The sequence below is a fragment of the Panthera uncia genome, chromosome D4 (genome assembly GCF_023721935.1).
Source record: "Panthera uncia isolate 11264 chromosome D4, Puncia_PCG_1.0, whole genome shotgun sequence".
Lineage (NCBI taxonomy): Eukaryota > Metazoa > Chordata > Mammalia > Carnivora > Felidae > Panthera > Panthera uncia.
Genome location: NC_064807.1, coordinates 84,671,218 through 84,688,026, shown reverse-complemented (window position 1 = coordinate 84,688,026; position 16,809 = coordinate 84,671,218). Strand labels below are relative to the sequence as shown.

Here is a 16,809-nt window from a genome sequence, read left to right as displayed (position 1 = left end):
CTTAGCCCATCTGGATCCACTTTGTCACTGTCTGGAGGGCTGCCGTGAAGCCAGCAACCGTCAGTGCACCCTTCCCACTGTGCCAGGGACGGTGCTCACCTGCATGAGCTCAGCAAAGCCTCGCAACATCCAGTGAGCTTGGCATGAATGCTAACCCCATTTTACAGAGCTGAAAACTGAGGCCAGAGAAAGCTCATTACATTTGCCCAAGGTCACAGGTTAGAAAGTGCAGACATAACTCAAACCAGCTTTCTCTCCTACACACACACACACACACACACACACACAGCCCCAGGGGCCTATGTCATGGCCAGCAGGAGCACACTGAGGTTTGCAGAGACTGCCGCCTTCAGGGAGGGCTCTTCCCCAGTGCCTACAATTCAGCTGAAAAACCAGCAAGGAGACAGAAATCTCCCTGAACAGGCAAAACAGTTGGCAAACAGCCTATGCCCCAAAGCTAACTGCCATTTACTCATAGGAAAGCCCTTTGTCTCTTGATTTGCAAACAATTGTACCAACCTTGCGGGGTGGGGTAGAGCAGATTAAAAGCAGTCCACCTCCAGGGAGTTATAGCAGACTCGGTTCCTGCCCACCGGCCCTCCTTCCCGCTCAGGTCACGATCTCATAGTTCGTGGGTTCAGCTTAGGTCACGATCTCATGGTTCGTGGGTTCAAGCCCCAAGTTGGGCTCTGCACTGACAGTGAGGAACCTGCTTCGGATCCACGGCTCTCTCTTTCTCTCTCTCTGCTCCTGCCCAGCTTGCACCCTCTCTCTCTCAAAAAGAAATGAACACTGAAAAAGAAAGAAAGAAACCATAATGTAACATATTAGGGAAGGTGTTCATGCTCAGTTTTGTATGAAACTTCCAAATAAAACATTTATACTGGTTAAAAGCAGACACAAGAGGCCACATACTATATGATTCCACCCACACGACGGTTGGGAAAAGGCACAACCACAGGGACAGAAAACAGATCTATGGTTTCAGGGGCTGGAGTTGGGAGGAGGGTACTGACGGTAGGGGAATTTGGAGGGAAATGTACATATTCCACATCTTCATTGTCGTGGTGGTGACCGGACTGTTTACATTTGTCAAAAATCACCAAAGTCAACTTTTTTTTTTTAAGCTTCTTTATTTATTTTTGAGCCAGGGGCAGGAGGGGCAGAGAAAGGGAGAGAGAAAATCCCAAGCAGGCTCAACGCTGCCAGCGGGGAGTCCGACACCAGGCTCAAATCCACAAGCCGGTGAGATCACCAACCACCTGAGCTGACGTCAGACGCTTAACCGACTGAGCCCCGCAGACGTCCCTCATCGGCATCGATTTTACGGTGTGTTGATTTAGCGGGAGTTCCCAGAGCGGTCAGCTCCTCGGAATCAGGAATCACCCGGGGTGGTTTCGTTCAGAAAGTCACGCCTCACCCACAGCCTACCCGGTGTGTGTGTGTGTGGGGGGGGGACGTGCAGAGGGAGTGGGATGAGTCAGTAATCTGCATTTAACAAGCTCCCCAGGTAACCAGTGGGGGAGGGGGGGAGGGCGTGTGTGTGTGTGTGTGTGTGTGTGTGTGTGTGTGTGTGGTTTGGGGCCAGGACTTCTGGGTCAGGACAGGATTCCAAGCTTCCATCTGCAGCCCAGACCTGAACCCTGAATCCCAGGCTCGTACAAGCCGACAACCACGTGATGTCTGCACCGGAATCCTGACCGGCACCCCGAAACCAGCCCCACCCACAGTCTTCTCCATTTGAATTGATGACAGGTCCATTCCTCCAGAAATTCAGGCCCAACGCTTCGACATCATCCTCAATTCCTCTTTCTCTTTCTTGTCATTTAGTTTTAATTTCATTATCCTAAACTTAGCCCTTGCGCGAACACGGCCCCGAAGACGTGTCGTGAGAGCACGAAGGCACAGAGTGGTGCCAGCAGCTGGGGGTGGGAGGGGTGCCCTCCGGAGACAAAGCACAGACCAGCCTGTCAGCGCTGTCCACGCCCTGCAGTGATGATGTTGCTGGTCTTGCCATGCCTGGACCCGAGGCGCTCCATGGCTTCCACGACATCTGTGCCCTCTTTCACCCTGCCAAAGACCACCTGCTTGCCATCCCAGCTGGGCAGTGCAGATGAAAACCTGGGGACCAGTTGTGCTGGGCCCAGCATTTGCCATGGGAGAGATGTCAGGAATACATTCTCATCATCAAATTTCTCCCTGTAGGTGGACGTTCCCCAGTCCTCAGAGCGTGCAAGTTTTCTGCTGTCTTGGGAACTTCTACAAACAGCTTGAAGGAGGTGCGGCCCAAGGGCTCAAGAGCACAGTGGGCTTGACCATGGCTAGGCAGCACAGGGAGGCTCTGGGTGTCCGTATCTGCAACCTCCTATCCTGCCTTAGAAATTCTGTTGGTTCTGCCTTATTACCACCCCACTGCTAGCGAACACCCCGGGCTGATGCATCGTTGTATTGCAATGGGTTCCTGGCTCCCTGGGCCCACCTACAGTTTATTCTCAGTACAGTAGCCAAGGTGATCATGTTAAAATAAGTTAGACTGTGTCGTTTCTTTCTTTTTTTTTTTTTAAAGAAGATTTTTTTTTTTTTAAGTTTATTTTGTGAGAGAGAGGCAGAGAGATAGAATCCCAAGCAGGCGCCACATTGTCAGCACGGAGCCTGACGCAGGGCTCGAACCCACAAACTTCAAGATCATGATCTGAGCTGAAATCAAGAGTTGGACGCTCAACTGACTAAGCCACCCAGGCGCCCCCGACCATGTCATTTGTTGGCCTCAAACCCTCTGGGGGCTCCCGGTTCCAGAGTAAAAGCCAGAAGGACCTCCAAGGCCGTCCTTGCTCTGGCTCTGACTTTGGCTCTATCATCTCCAGGCTCTGGCTCCTTCTTGCGCAGTCTGCTCCAGGCACGCTGGCTTCCTTGCTGTCTTTTAAACCTGCCAGTCCTGCTCCTGCCTCAGGGCCTTTGCACATGCTGTTCCCCTAGTCTGAAATGGGCTTCTTTCGGATATCCTCACAGCTTGCCCCCTCACCTCTGAGCCTTTGGTCAAATGTGAACTTCTCAGACCATACCTTTTTTTTTTTTTTTTTTTTAATGCTTGTTTCTTTTTAAGGGAGAGAGACAGAGCGTGAGCGGGGGAGGGGCAGAAAGAGAGGGAGATACAGAATCCAAAGCAGGCTGCAGGCTCCAGGCTCTGAGTTGTCAGCACAGAGCCGCTGCGGGGCTCAAACCCACAAACTGCGAGATCGTGCCCTGAGCTGAAGGACGCTCAAATCGACTGAGCCACCCAGGCGCCCCGTTCGCAGACCATACTTGATGTCTCCTTCCTCATTTTGCTCTACCACTCTCTAGTATTTATTTATTTATTTTTGTCTATCTCCCTCCTAGAATGTCAGCTGCACCAGGTCAGGGATTTTTTGGCTACTTTTATTCACTGCTGTACCCCTAATGCCTAAACCTGGCCCATAAGAGGGGCTCTATAAATGATTATTTTAATGAGCGAAGGGGACACCTCAAGCCTGGAGGGGAAAAGTGACTTGCCAAGGTCATAGTCATCTGAAATCAACGGCTTTCACTCTTGGAACAAAGCACCAATCCTATAGCTTTCACCCAAAGTCCTTCTCACAGACATTCCAGGTCCTGGGACCGAAGCCAGGCCAGCCGGCTGGATATCCCAGCCAGGGTAGAACCTAAGACAGCCCAGCCCCAGGGGGCGCCTGTCCGACTCTGCCAGGGCCCTGGTGCTTCCACGACCAAGTCGAGGAGCTGCCAGGGGAGAGGGGCTCCCCTGACAAAGGAAACCTAGGCATGCCAGTGCCAGTCTTGTGCTGGTGGAGGCCAAGGCAGCCACGGCCAAGGCGAGGAGCCACCGCCCTCTGCCCTCCAGCTGCCTGAGTGCAGGCACTGGAGACGGCCGCTGGGCCCAGAAGCCCGACCCTGTGAAGGGCAGGTGGAGAGGGAGGAAGGCCAGCAGTTCTAAGCAGAAGAGCAGAAGACGCGGAGCTGCTGTGCGTAGCCCGGCAGCACAGGGAGGCGATTCCAAGTGCCCCAGGCTCCCTTCCCCATTGCTGGCTCCGTCCCAGCAGAGGGCGCCCCTGGCCCACAAGGTCCACATTCTGCTTTCTTTCGCCCTCTGGCGGCCACGCTGGTTAGGGCCAGAGGGGAGTCTTGGATGGTTCCCACCTCTCCCAGGGGAAGGGTGGCAACTGCACAGGTGAAGATTCAAAGGGAAGGAGGCTCAGCAGCCCCGGCTCTGGGCGCACCGCCCCACCCCCTGCCCCCCGACCAGCAGGGTGAGGCCAGTGGTGCCCACGACAGCCCCAAAGGGTGAGCATTCACTGTGGGCCGGGCCGGGCCATTCCATACCCACCCAGCCACGACATTTCTCTTCCATGTCCATTTCACCACCAGACTAAGACCCAGGGAGGGATGGCATCCACACCAGATCACCAGGCAAGGAGATGGTCATGCCCAGTCAGCCTGACTCCTCCTCCAGGCTGCCCTCCTCTCTCTGCTTCTCCAACTGCTCAGCCATGACACCTCCATATGGGCACCCTTGGTGGGAACCCTTCCCTCCCAGACCTCATGACACACAAAGAGGCTCATCCAGGAGTTAGACATATAAAGTGCACATACCAGCTGGCTTTTATTGAGGGCCTACCATGTGCTGGGCACCAAGTCTGCAAGGGCCCTCCTCTCACCCACCCTGTACTTCCCACTGGCCAGGGGAGAGGGTGGGCCCAGGCAGGTGAGACCCAGGCGTCGAGTGGGGAGGGGACTGAGGTGGAGGTAGAAGATGGCAGAGGGGCCCCAGCAGTTGGGTCTGCGGGGAAGGCAGGGCTCCTGGTGTCGGCCCAGTTTGGAACTGAAGGCTGGGGAACCCCCCACCTTCCCCCCCACCCCGGATCCTGAGTCAGGAGGGTGAGAGGGCCTGGGAGCCCTGCCCTTTTGCTACATGAACTTCGGGGAAGGGGACCCATCTCTGAGTGGTTTCTCCCCACGTAAGGTGGGGCCAGAGGGCAGAGTGGCCATGCCTAAGGTGACAGTCGGGTCTCTATGGGGTCTGTGGCTTCTGGTGGCGGCTCCTGCCAGCGATCTCCAGGTCCGCTCCCTGGCCAGCTGCGGCCTGCTCCTGAGAGCTCTTCTGGAGTCACTGCCTGGACCTGGTGGGACAGAAGAGGCGAGAAGAGAGAAAGAGAAAGAACGGGAGTGGGATATGCAGAGGCAGAGACAGGAGAAGACACAGAGAAGGTCCGAGAGACAGAGACAGGCAGGGAGAGAAAGCTTGAGGTGGACACAGAAATGCAGGGAGCCACACGCAGAGACAGAGCCGCAGGGAGGGAGGGAGGGGAGAAGGCAGGCTGAGAAGGGGAACACAGAGACCCAGATGCAGTCAGCCTGCGGGGGAGAGAAAACCGAGGCACACACGGCGGAGTGGGGGGGGGGGGCTCTTCCCAGCCCCGCCCTCACCTAGAGCTCGTCCCGGGGGTGGTGGGGGTGGAGACTGTGCCCGCTGCTGCCAGCCAGGTCCAGGGGGGGGCCACGCAGCGTCTTGTGAGAGCCACTCCAACTGATGATGCGGCCGCTGTCATCGTCCCAGGGTGAGGATGTCTCCGTGTCGCTGAGCCACTCGGCGTCCCCTGCGTAGTGGGTGGGAGCAGCGAGCAGGGGCCGCGCAGAGAAGGCACGCAGGTCCCGTGGCCAGAAGTGCGCCTTGTACTGCTCACTGTGAGGCCGGGGGAAGGCTCAGGAGGGCTGAGGTGGGGCCCTGCCTGGAGCCCGGGCACCTCACCTGCCCGAAGCCCCTCACCGCCCTCCCCCTCAAGACCTCACGACAAACTCCAGAAGCGGAGTTTCTGTCATCTCCATTTTCCAGACGGGGAAACTGAGGCTCAGAACAGAGAAGTGGCTTGACTAAAAACCACACGGCAGCACAGGGTTTACACCTCGGTTGGTCTGACTCCAAAGCTAGGCTGGGCTACTCCTCGGTGACCTCGCATTAGTGACTCAGCCTCGCCAGCCTCAGTCTCCCCAGCTGCCCAGCGAGGGGACTTCATGCTTGTGGAGGTCGGCTCCCCGGGGTCAGGTGACCCTGCCCTGCCCCCACCGGAGACTCACTTGGGGTGCTGGTCAAACATGATGGGTAGGAACTCGTCCACAGGCAGCATTCGGCGCAGGGGCTGGGAGGCCAGCAGCTTGCGAGCACCCGCCAGGCTCAAGACATACGCCAGCGTCCAGTAGGAGTACCCGGCCACCACCAGGTGTGGCAGCCCCCCCACGGCTGCCTCTTCCTCAGGGTTCACCTGCTTCCGGCCCAGGTAGCTATGGGCGACACCAAGGGGCCCGGGAGTCACTGTAGGTCCTAGGGTGTCAGAGGACCCCTTCCCCAGTTGCATCCCACAGGCCAGGCTCGGTGGGGAGGCCGTCCTTCTCCCCTGCCCCTGGAGGCGCAGGCTGCCTACATCAGGTCCCACAGGAGCTTCTCTGCCTCCACCTCCTCCATAAGCCGCTCCAGTCGCCCCCTGAAGTTGCTCTCAAAGCGCACATCGTCCTCAAACACTAGGACCTGGGCCAGGCCCCTGGCAGCCACCTGTGGTGTGGGGGAAGGGGACACAACACAGGGGGATGGCTCTTTAGATTCAGGCTGTCCCCTTCCACCTGCCTGACAATGACTGACTCTCCCTGGCCTGAGTTATATGCCAAAGGTTCAGCCCTGGCCATGTCAGTCAGCTGCTCCAAAGCCTGCTGGGGCTCCCACCTCCTGGGGACTGAAATTCCAACATCTTGCTCTGGCATTCAAGGCCCCCCAGGCCCCCTCCCCTGAGGTAGAATCTTCAAGTAGAATCATGACAGCCATCATAACCTTTGCTGTATTCACAGAGCGCTGCCATACCCCAGGGGCCACAGAACTACTGCTTATCCCAGGGACCCTCGAGAGGCAGGACACAAGACGTCCCTGTACTGTAGTAAGGAGACGGAGACACAGGGAGGTACGACCACTTGTCCAAGGACACAGCCCATAGCAGAACTGGGATCTGAACCTTCATCTACTGGACTCCAGGCCCAGTTCCTCACCAGGCCTTCTGGACTTTTCTGAAGAAAGACTCTACCCCCCACGATCCCTAAGAAAAAGTACTTTTTGTAACTTCTGGAAATGTGAAAAGAACATGAAATCAGCACGGTTAACGGTGAAATAGAAATCACGTTCAGAGACAGTCTCCATCTGTTCGGAGACAGAGGGAGACAAACAGAAATATGAGCTCACATGCACATATTTCGGCTGCAGTAGAAAATAAAAACAAGAAGCGGGCCTGGGTGCTGCCTCCTGGAGGGGGCACCGTCCCCTTGCAGGGCCAGTCCCCTCGTCCCTCCTCAGTGGCCAGGCAGTGACCTCTCACTGGTGCCCATACCCGCAGCCCTAAGCTGAGTCCTCCTGGCCAAGTCCCAGGCCTTTCTTCTTCCCACTTCTGAACATACAGTTCCTTCCTGCCTCAGGGCCTTTGCTCCACTGTTTTCCTCTGCCCAGAAGGCTCTTCTCACTGCCCTTCAATGCCACCCTGACCCCACATCAGTCCAGGAATCTAGGCTGGTCCACACTCTAGGACAAGCCTGTACATCTACCCTCCATGGCAAGCTTCGTTCTTCCTCGGTTTCTGTGCCCTCCCCTGGTCCCTGAGCCCCAAGAGAACCAGAAAGGCCTTTTTTTTTTTTTTTTTTTGGTTTGTCTCTGTATTCTCAGAGCAGAATATCTCCTAGCACACAGGAGGTGCTCAACAGAGATGACAGAATGAATAAGATACAGGGATGAACACAGTTCAAAGCTGCAGGCCAGGTCTTGGGGCGCCTGGGTGGCTCAATAGGTTAAGCGTCAGACTTCAGCTCAGGTCATGATCTTACGGTTCGTGAGCTCAAGCCCTGTGTCGGGCTCTGTGCTGACAGCTCAGAGCCTGGAGCCTATTTTGGATTCTGTCTCTCTCTCTCTCTCTCTGCCCCTTGCCCACTCACGCTCTGTCTCTCTCTCTCAAAAATAAATAAACATTAAAAAAAAATTAAAAACAAAAAAGCTGCCGGCCAGGTTTTTAAAAATATATGAATTCACCCACGGATTCCCTTGGGTGCTGAGCACAGAGCAGTGAGTAGGGTGGCCCCGCTCTGCCCGTGGGGGGTGTGGGCCAAAAGGGGGTTCCTCACTGAGCACAGAGCAGTGAGTAGGGTGGCCCCGCTCTGCCCGTGGGGGGTGTGGGCCAAAAGGGGGTTCCTCACCTCCTCCCAGATGGAGTAGTGGCTGAGGAAGCAGCCCACCTCGCCCTTGGTCAGTGTGCGGCCTGAGTAGGGGTCCTGGTAGCCGGGGAGCAGGTCCACGCCGAGGCTCCTCATGATACTGCTGTTGAGTGTCCTGAGGGAGACGGGACTAATGGGGTACGGGGTGCCTGCCAGGGACCCATCCAGGGGCGCCTCGCCTGTGCCTGTTGGGGGCACCCTGGAGTTTAGTTTGAAGGAGATGTCAGCCTTGTTACTGCTTCATGTGGCCTGAAGCTGTCAGTAGATGTTCCCCAGAATGAATGTGGGGAACATGGTATCTACCCCTTGGGCAGACGCCCAGGGAAAAGACAGACATCCTGCCATGTGAAGGGCGGGGGGGGGGGGGGGGGTGTAAGTGGCAAACAGCAGTGGGCAAGTGCAGCCGTGTGACCTCTGGTTTCCCAGGGCCACATGACTGGCCCGCTCCCACCCCCACCCATCAGGGACCTAAGTCCAAGATGGAAAAGAATAAGCCTGATAATAATAAAGACGCCTAACTTTTGGAATACTTACTATGTGTCAGGCCCTGTGCAAAATCCTCACTGAGCCCTTACAAGTCCTAAAAGGGAGACACAATCGTCTGCCATTCACACAGCAGGGCTGAGAGGTGGCGGTAACTTGCCAGAGGTCACCCAGCTGGTAAGTGACAGAGCTGGAGTGCAAGCCTCGGGGCTCCAGATTCTGGGCCTTAACCACCGTACTCTCCTCCCTCCAGTAGGCTGAAGGAGGCCATCCTGTCCTGTCGGGGTCTGCCCTGGGATTCTCTATGACACAATGACTCAGGCCCTGTGTGAGTACCTTCTGGAACAGCTAACACTCAATTCGTTTGTCTGCTCTCCCCATTCCTAGGGGGCTCCAAGGGACCACACTGCTCCCTCAGCTGCCCAGGGCCCCACCCCCAGGGAGACTCACCGGCCATCCACAGCATCCACCACGCGTCCAGATATCTCCATCTCCCAGAGCGAGCTTAGCATGCGTTCCCGGCGGTCGGGCCGGCGGGCCAGGCTGATGACAAAGACCTGGAGGAGGAAGGGGAGGTGGGTGCAGAGTCGGGGGTGGGTGCAGAGGGAGGGGAGAGCCCACCCACCTCTTCACCCCGCTCCTGTGGGCTGAGGGGACTTACCTCATCAAACCCCATTTTGCTGGGTTTCTTTGGGGGCCGGGACACGTGAGCTGAGGCCCACATGGGGGGCCCGTCCACTGCAGAAGAAAAGTACCCCCTAATCATGAATCCCTACTGGCTCTTGTCAGCAGTGACCCTGGAGTCCTAGCCCCCCACTTCATTTTTGCCCCCTCGGCAGAACACCCAGCAGGAAGAACCCTCAGAGATCATAGAATTCACCTGCCTTCATTGTAGAGATGGGGACAATGAGGCCCAGCGGGGAAAAGGAGTTGCCCAGAGACGAGGAATGAATTAGAGGTAAGGCTGAGACCCCGAGCCCACTGCCCAGTCAGGTCCAGGGCCTGGGAGAAGGGGCACAGGGAGTGGCAGGGAACAGTGGCAGCCGGCTAGCACCCCATCTCCCAGCCCTCACCTAGCGCCTCCAAGATCAGGTGGATGAAGTTGACCTTCTCGTCCTCCAGCCCCTGGTGGGATTTCACAGGCACGTTCATGTACCCATAACGGTGCTCGTTGCACACGTGGACCGTGACTCCTGTGGAGAGAGGCTGGGTGGGTGCTGCAGGCGGGGCAGGGCTCTCAGAACCCAAAGCACGTGTCTTCTTGGGGACTCAGTGTCCCAACCGTGGGGCTGGAGGGAGAAAGGGCTTTACTCAAACAGTATCTAAGGGACCCTTCTGCTGAGATGGTTTATTCATTCAACAGATGTGTCTAGAGTACCAGCTGGGTGCTGGGGGATGGTGGTGAGCATACTGGGGAGGGAGGAGCAGACAAACTCCCACCTGACCACAGCCACCGGGCCAGGCCAGCCCCACCCGCTAAAGCTCCCCCACCTATGCCCGTCCCTGCTGCCCCGCCTGGATCCAGCACCCTCACCTTGCGCCCAGACCCCTCTAAGCAACCCCACACCTCCTGCCCCGCCCGCGCTGCCCTCCACCTTTTCTATTTCTTCAATATTTGTCACCTTTATTGTAATTACTCATTTCCCTTTTATCTCTTATGGACTGCGAACTCTTCAGCGACAGGCGCACAGTATTTACTTAAAAGTCAACCCCATGCCCAGCAGGGAGCACAGAGCCTGGTCCAGAGCAGGGACTCAGTAGCTGGGCGCCGGAAGCCTGAATGATACAGACAAAACCCCATTACAAAATTCCTTCCAGCGGCTGCCCCTTGAAACAGCGGTAGCCTTGGAAAAGCAAGGGAACACTTCCGCTTCTTCTCACGGATTCTCCATGACTCTGTTTTTCCTTCGCTCACTTTTTGCACTTGGTAAGATTTCCTGTCTTGCCTGTCTGCAACGGACTCCACCAATACCCCTTGCATGAAAAAGCCAATTACCACGCTTTCCCCTCTGGCCACTGTTGGCAGCCCACTTGCTCACGTACGGCACTTCTGGATTAGATGGTCACTTCTCATTCTCCCCGAATTAGTCTCTTCTTAAGATTCTCTTTTCAACACTGGTGTCTCTGTCTCACTCCCATCTCCGACTCTTTCTCAGGACTGGATTTAGCCCAATTCAGCCCAAACACTCTCCAGTAATTTCCATTTTAAAAATAATGCCAACATCAGAGTGTTCCTGGCTGCCCACTGTTCTCAGGCTAAAGACCAGATGCTTGCTGGTCAGGTCCACATACGCTAGCCCCTGCCTCAGCCTGTACCATGTCTCCCTCACTTATTGGGTTCCTGTCACCTGCCTTCTTACGTTCCCTGCTACCACAGGGCCTTTGCACTTGCCGGTCCCATTGCCTGAAATGCTCTTTCTTGCTCTTATTGATGCTTTCCCATATTTTAGATCTCAGCCTCAAAGTTCATACCCTCCAGGAAGCCTTCCCTGACCAGATCTATTCTGGTCTAAGCTCCCTGAGCACCTAGAATCAAGAAACATTCCTTCCTGTCATGGCTGTGATTGCACATTGATTTGTGAGCTCCTTGGACTGACTGGACTGGAGGTTCCAGGAGGGCAGAGGCTGCCTGAGTTTACTCACCACTGTCTCCCCAGTGCCTGGCACATGGTAGGTGCTCCATAAACATTTGCCTAATGAAACAATGCATGAAAGGGCCAGGAATCCAGAAGAAGGACATCTAGCCTACTGGCACAGCGGGCTCAAGAAAGGCTACGACCTGGACCAACAAGAGTTTAACAGGATGAATTGGAGACTGGAGAAGGGTGTGCAAAGCAGAGGGAACAGCACGTGCAAAGGCCCAGAGGCCTCCAGGAATGCTCACAGAGAGCTGGTCCTCACCAGCAGCCTGGCAGGAGTAGGCGAAGACAATGATATCGTCGAAAGGCCAGGTGTAGTTGGGGTGAGGGGGGTAGAAGGCGAGTTGGGCTGCTCCCTCAGCCCGCAAGGATACCAGGAAGGTGGAATGGACCATGGGGACACGGAAGCAGCCCCGGCGTTGGCGGTTCTTGGTGGGGAAGTAGTCGGCTGTGCGGCGGTAATAGCCCTGGGGAAAAGGGTTGCTCTGAGCTATGACAGCGGCCCGTCCTCCCCAGAGCACTGCTCCCCCGCCATGGCCCACAGACCTGAGGCCTCCATCGCAGCCTTACCTGGGGGGTGATCCCACACCAGAAATTGGAGTAGTAGGTCTGGGAGTCCAGCATGGGGGCCACCACGGGCAGCCGCTGCTCTATCAGAAGCCTCAGTGTCTGGTTGTTGGTCAGAATGTTGTCTGTATCTGCGAACTTTTGGGAGGTGGCTGTCACAGGTCCCAGCCTTGTCTGGGCTACACCCCCAAGGATTCACTGAGTGGAATCCCTCTGGATTGCCAGAGACCCCACATATCTCCTGGGATCCGAAGGGTTTCCGTTAGAAAGTTCGAACCTATAAACAAGGTAAGTTTGTTTCTGGACCAAGGATCTAGTCTGGAGCACTGGTTCATGGATTGGGTCCAGGGGTTAAACCTGAGTTGCTGATCTAAGAACTTTACTTAAACATTTTTTAATGTTTATTTATATTTTTGAGAGAGAGGGGAGTGCCTGGGTGGCTCAGTCGGTTGCACGTCTGGCTCTTGGTTTCAGCTCAGGTCATGATCTCATGATTTTATGGGTTCAAGCCCCGCATTGGGCTCTGCGCTGGCAGCATGGAGCCTGCTTGGGATTCTCTCCCTCTCTCTCTATCTGCCCTTCCCCCACTCACACTGTCTCTATCTCTCTCAAAAATAAATAAACTTAGAAAAAAATATATTTTTGAGAGAGAAAGAGCATGAGCAGGGGAGGGACAGAGAGAGACAGAAACAGAATCTGAAGCAGGCTTCAGGCTCTCAGCTGTCGAAAGGGGCTCATCAGCTCAGAACCTGATGCAGGGTTCGAACTCCCAAACTGTGAGATCATGACCTGAGCCAAAGTGAGACGCTTAACTCACTGAGCCACCCAGGTGCCCCGTGAGAACTTTATTTTAGATCTGACTTAGGGAGTAGAGTCAAAGACCTACTCTGAGTTCTAGTCCAGGGAACCAGGCTCAGTTTATACTCTGGGCTCTAGGAATCTAGGCTCAGTATATACCCTGCAATCTGTCTCAGGGATCCAGGCTTAGTAGCTAATGTGAACTCAAACATGGGGATCCAAGCTCAATCTCTGGTCTGGGTTCTGACCCAGGTTGCTAGCTGGAGGGTCCAGCCTACAGGTTTGTGAAGTCACAGCAAGATGTCTATCAGGGACTGATACCGCCGCCTGAGGGAAACTCCATCGTAGCCAGGCTTTCTTACCAGGATGTAGTCAGCCCCCCAGTCCCTGGCAAAGGTCAGGGCTTCCTGTTTCAACTCCATCAGAAACTGGTGCCTTTCTTTGGTCCAGTGCTTGGGACCCTCTTCATCTGGGTAGGACCTGAGAGGGTAAAGAGACGAGATGTTCCCCTGGGGCAGGTACATGTGGTCCTCGTCTCTGCAGAGCAGCGGACAGAGCCCTGGCCTGAAGGCTGTGGCTTGGGGCTGTCCCTTTTCCTCTCTAGGTTATAGCTATTGCCCATCTCCCCAAGAACCTTGCCCCTGAGATCACCACCTGGGCGCCCCCTCAGGCCTCCAGACCACAGCTGCATAGTCATCACCCACAGCGGCTAGCCACTCCTGCAGCATCTGTGTGGTGTTGTCCGTGTTGTGGTCCGTGGCACACCTGGGGACACGGGAGGAAGAAGGGTGAGGGGGCAGAGCCACGGAGGAGCCAAACCCCGAGGCAGCCGTGACCCCTGGAGCACCAGCACCTGTGAGGCTAGACCCTTGGGTGCTGCAGCGGAAGGAGGTGTGCTACAGAGTAAGGCAAGCAGCCGGGTTCCAGTCACAGGTCTGTGACCCACTGCGGGACCTCAGGCAGGTCCCATCGGTCCCTGGGCTTCACTTTCTGCCTCTGTAACTGTAAGCTGTCCTGCGTGGCTCATGGGCTGAGACGACAGGACACGAATGCATTTGAAAGAAAAAGTACCTCGACTCTGAGGAACACACCTGCCACGTGCCCCCGATACCTTCCGCCCTCGCCAGGAGACAGGTCAGTCCCTTCCCCCTCTGAGGACTGAACAGAAGAGCTGCTGCCTCCCCTGCCCGAAAGCTGTAATAAGGACCAAGCCATACTCTGAACATCCCCTGAGAAGGGCTGATGGGACGGAGCTCCCTTACCACAGAGCACAACCTGTCCTCTGTGGAAGGGACTCCCAGGACAGAGGGGGACGCAGAGGGCTCAGCCAAGACCCCAGGTTTTAGGTGATCCTGCCCCTTTAAGCCAGTTCCCCAGAAGTGAGGACTAACTACGTGTCACGTCTTGGCGGGGTGGGAACTAACTAACTCCCAAACTGTGGTCATTGTGGGCCGCCTCCCCAGGCCACGCTCCACCCCAAGCCCAACTTTGGTGTGTTGTGGGGGGTAGTTTGTCATTTCTCTCGGTTTATCCCCAACCTCAGCTTGGGACTCCTCCCTGTTCTGGCTTCCACGGACTGTGGCCTCTGATTCCAGCGCCCTGTGGGGACGGCTGGGGGAGAGATTCTAGGGAAGGGGCTCTGCCCTCGGATGGCAGGACCCACACCCTCCACAGAGAGGCTGGGACCAGCCCAGAGAAGGAGCAGTTCTGACCCCTCTGCAGAGCAGCATGGAACCAGACTGATAAGCACCCTCACCTGCTCCCCAGGATCCCCCAGTCCTGCTGATCTCTGCCACGTGGGGACCCAGGGAAGGCCAGCTGTTCCTGTCTGCTCCACTCCAGGTCAAGCCAGTCACAGGCCCCACGGGGCTTGAGTTTGGGCTCTGAAGCTAGGGCAAGAGGACCCCACTTAAACCCAGAGGAGGTCCCCATTGGAGGAGTAGGGGCCGGGGTGAGTGTTTCGGGGTCAACCTAAGTCCCCAGAGGTCAGTCCGCAGAGCCAAGGGGATAAGGGGTTCTTTCCAGGGGCTCGCGACTGCGGAGGGCCTGTCTGCCAGGGGAGGGGCCTGTCTGGGTGGTGTCTGGACGAGCAGACGAGCCCATCTGGGGTGGAGGCTGCCCGTGGGACCCGGGGGTACATGCCCAGAGGGTGCCAATGCCCAGTCTCTCTCACCAGAGGGCCAGCCTGGCCCGGGGGTAGTCCAGCCGCTCCAGCGCGCCCAGGTAGTGGGGCAGTGAGTGCTCGGCATTGCGGGCCAGGATGGTAAGGACCACGGCGGGCAGCGGTGGCTCCACGACTCCCGCAGCCTGGAGCCTCGCCCCCAGCAGGAGCAGCAGCTGGAGCAGCGGGGCGGCGGGGGCGGCGCGCATGGCGGGCGCTCGGGCGGCGGCGGCGGCTGCGGCGGCAGCGGCCCCCGGGGCTCTGGCCCGGCCGAGGGGAGTGGGCGGTGCGGCCGGGCCGGGGCGGGGCCCGGGGCCGGGGCGGGGCCGAGGCGGCCGGAGAGGGTGGGGGGAGCGTACCCCCGAAGAGTGGGCTCCCCCTCCCACCCGCTACGCGCCGATTCTCAAGTGCCCTCTCCTCCGCCAGGGGCAGCGGAGGACCAGGGCCCGGAGACCCGCCCCACTCGCGACCCAGGGGCAGCGCCCTCCCGGCTGGGCGCCGGCGGGGGGGAAGGGAGGCAGAGGGGAGGGTCCCGGGGGACGGCATCCGAGCCGCCCCGGTGCCTGAGAACGCCCCACTCCGAAGCCCGGAGCGTTCAGCCCCCGGAATCCGGCTCCACTGAGCGTCCGGCGCCCCTGAGTCCGGAATCCCTGGCCACCCATCCGACCCTTGGACCCCAGTCGCAGCCCCGCGGGGCGGGACCAACCGGCGGCGGCCCTAGCCGGGCTCCCCGGTTCCCGCCCCGCCCCCGCCCCCGCCCCCGCCCCCGCCCCCGGGCGCCCTCTGGCGGGCCCATGAGGAACTTCTCAGACCTGCGCGGCGACTCCGGCTTGGGGGGCGGGGCGGGGCGGGGCGGGGGTCCCCCGGCCCTGGGCGCGCCATCCAGCCGCGTTCTGAGCGCTGCGTCTTCCACGCGTCGTCGTCCTCGCCTCCGCCGCCAGCGCCGGCGGTGCTCCGGCCCTTTAAGAGAGCAAAGCCACTCAGGCTACGTGTAGAGCTAGGGGGAACCCCAGAGCCCGCACCTTGACCCAGCCACGTACAAAGCAGGAGGTATAGCCTCCCCTGGGGCAGAGTCGGGGTCCTGAGGCCCCAGCTGAGATGGGAAGGGGGCTCCAGCTTCTCCTAGGAGAGGGCAGGAAAGGGAGGGGCCTGAAGGCACCAGCGGCAGGTTCCAGCTCAGTATCACTTTCTCAGGTTCAACTCTGGTTCTCCTCTGGGTGGGTTTGCAAGGAATGAATGCACTCCAAGCTTCTCTTGGCATGGAGCCTGGCCCCGGAAGAACTGCTGGGGCTGAAAGACAGCACTGGAGAAGAAGCCAAGCTCCCCTTCCATTCACCGCCCCCTCCCCACCGTAAAGGCCTACTTTCCTATGGCTCCTTTGGGTCTCCCTTCAGGGTCAGGGAAGAGGGCTAAGCCTATACACACTAACTCTGCTGAGGGGGGAAGGGTGGGGAACCAGCAAGGAATGGACTTGCCTGAAGATGGGGCAACCTGTGGGGGCATTGAACCCTGGAGTCCTGGTCTCCAGCCCCACCCACTCCAAAGCTTCTAGGTGGCTAGTGGTCCTACAATGAAAGGTCTGAGGTCCTCTGGGAGAGTCCCTTCCCTTGCATGGTAGCCTCTGACCGGAAGGCACTCCCAGCCCCAGAATGGGGATTCCCTTTCTAAAAGGAAGCAGTGTGCCCCTCCTCTCCCATCCTGGAGTCATCCCAGAGCCTCTGTCCATCCTGCTGGTCACAGGGGTTTCCAAATTCTTCTCCAGCCTCAACTCCTCCTCCTCAATTCTCCTCCTTCTCCTCTGAATGCATTGACCCCTCCCATTGTCCCTTTCCTCTCTCCCCAGTCCATCAAGTGATCCAGCCTGTCACTGACTCCCTTGCCTGTGGGTTC

General features: G+C 57.6%; 1 protein-coding gene across 1 annotated transcript; it reads right to left on the bottom strand.

The window, feature by feature from the left end:
• Nucleotides 1-4,612: 4,612 nt before the first annotated feature.
• Nucleotides 4,613-15,164, bottom strand: CERCAM (cerebral endothelial cell adhesion molecule). Its single transcript, XM_049629680.1, has 13 exons — nt 14,932-15,164; nt 13,413-13,523; nt 13,121-13,238; nt 11,964-12,098; nt 11,656-11,860; nt 9,828-9,947; nt 9,416-9,492; nt 9,205-9,311; nt 8,254-8,386; nt 6,453-6,580; nt 6,109-6,312; nt 5,461-5,716; nt 4,613-5,153 (listed from the first exon to the last, which is right to left on the bottom strand). The coding sequence occupies exons 1-12, from the start codon at nt 15,126-15,128 to the stop codon at nt 5,461-5,463; spliced, it is 1,791 nt and encodes a 596-aa protein (XP_049485637.1). The 5' UTR covers nt 15,129-15,164; the 3' UTR covers nt 4,613-5,153.
• Nucleotides 15,165-16,809: the final 1,645 nt, after the last annotated feature.

Bases quoted from the DNA above. Each gene is read 5' to 3' on its own strand.
- CERCAM (XM_049629680.1), bottom strand. From the start codon at position 15,128: ATGCGCGCCGCCCCCGCCGCCCCGCTGCTCCAGCTGCTGCTCCTGCTG. The intron at 11,861-11,963 runs GTAAGGCTGCGA...CCTTTTCCCCAG, and splicing joins GGTGTGGGATCACCCCCCAG to GGCTATTACCGCCGCACAGC. The intron at 6,581-8,253 runs GTGAGGAACCCC...CCCACACCACAG, and splicing joins ACTACTCCATCTGGGAGGAG to GTGGCTGCCAGGGGCCTGGC.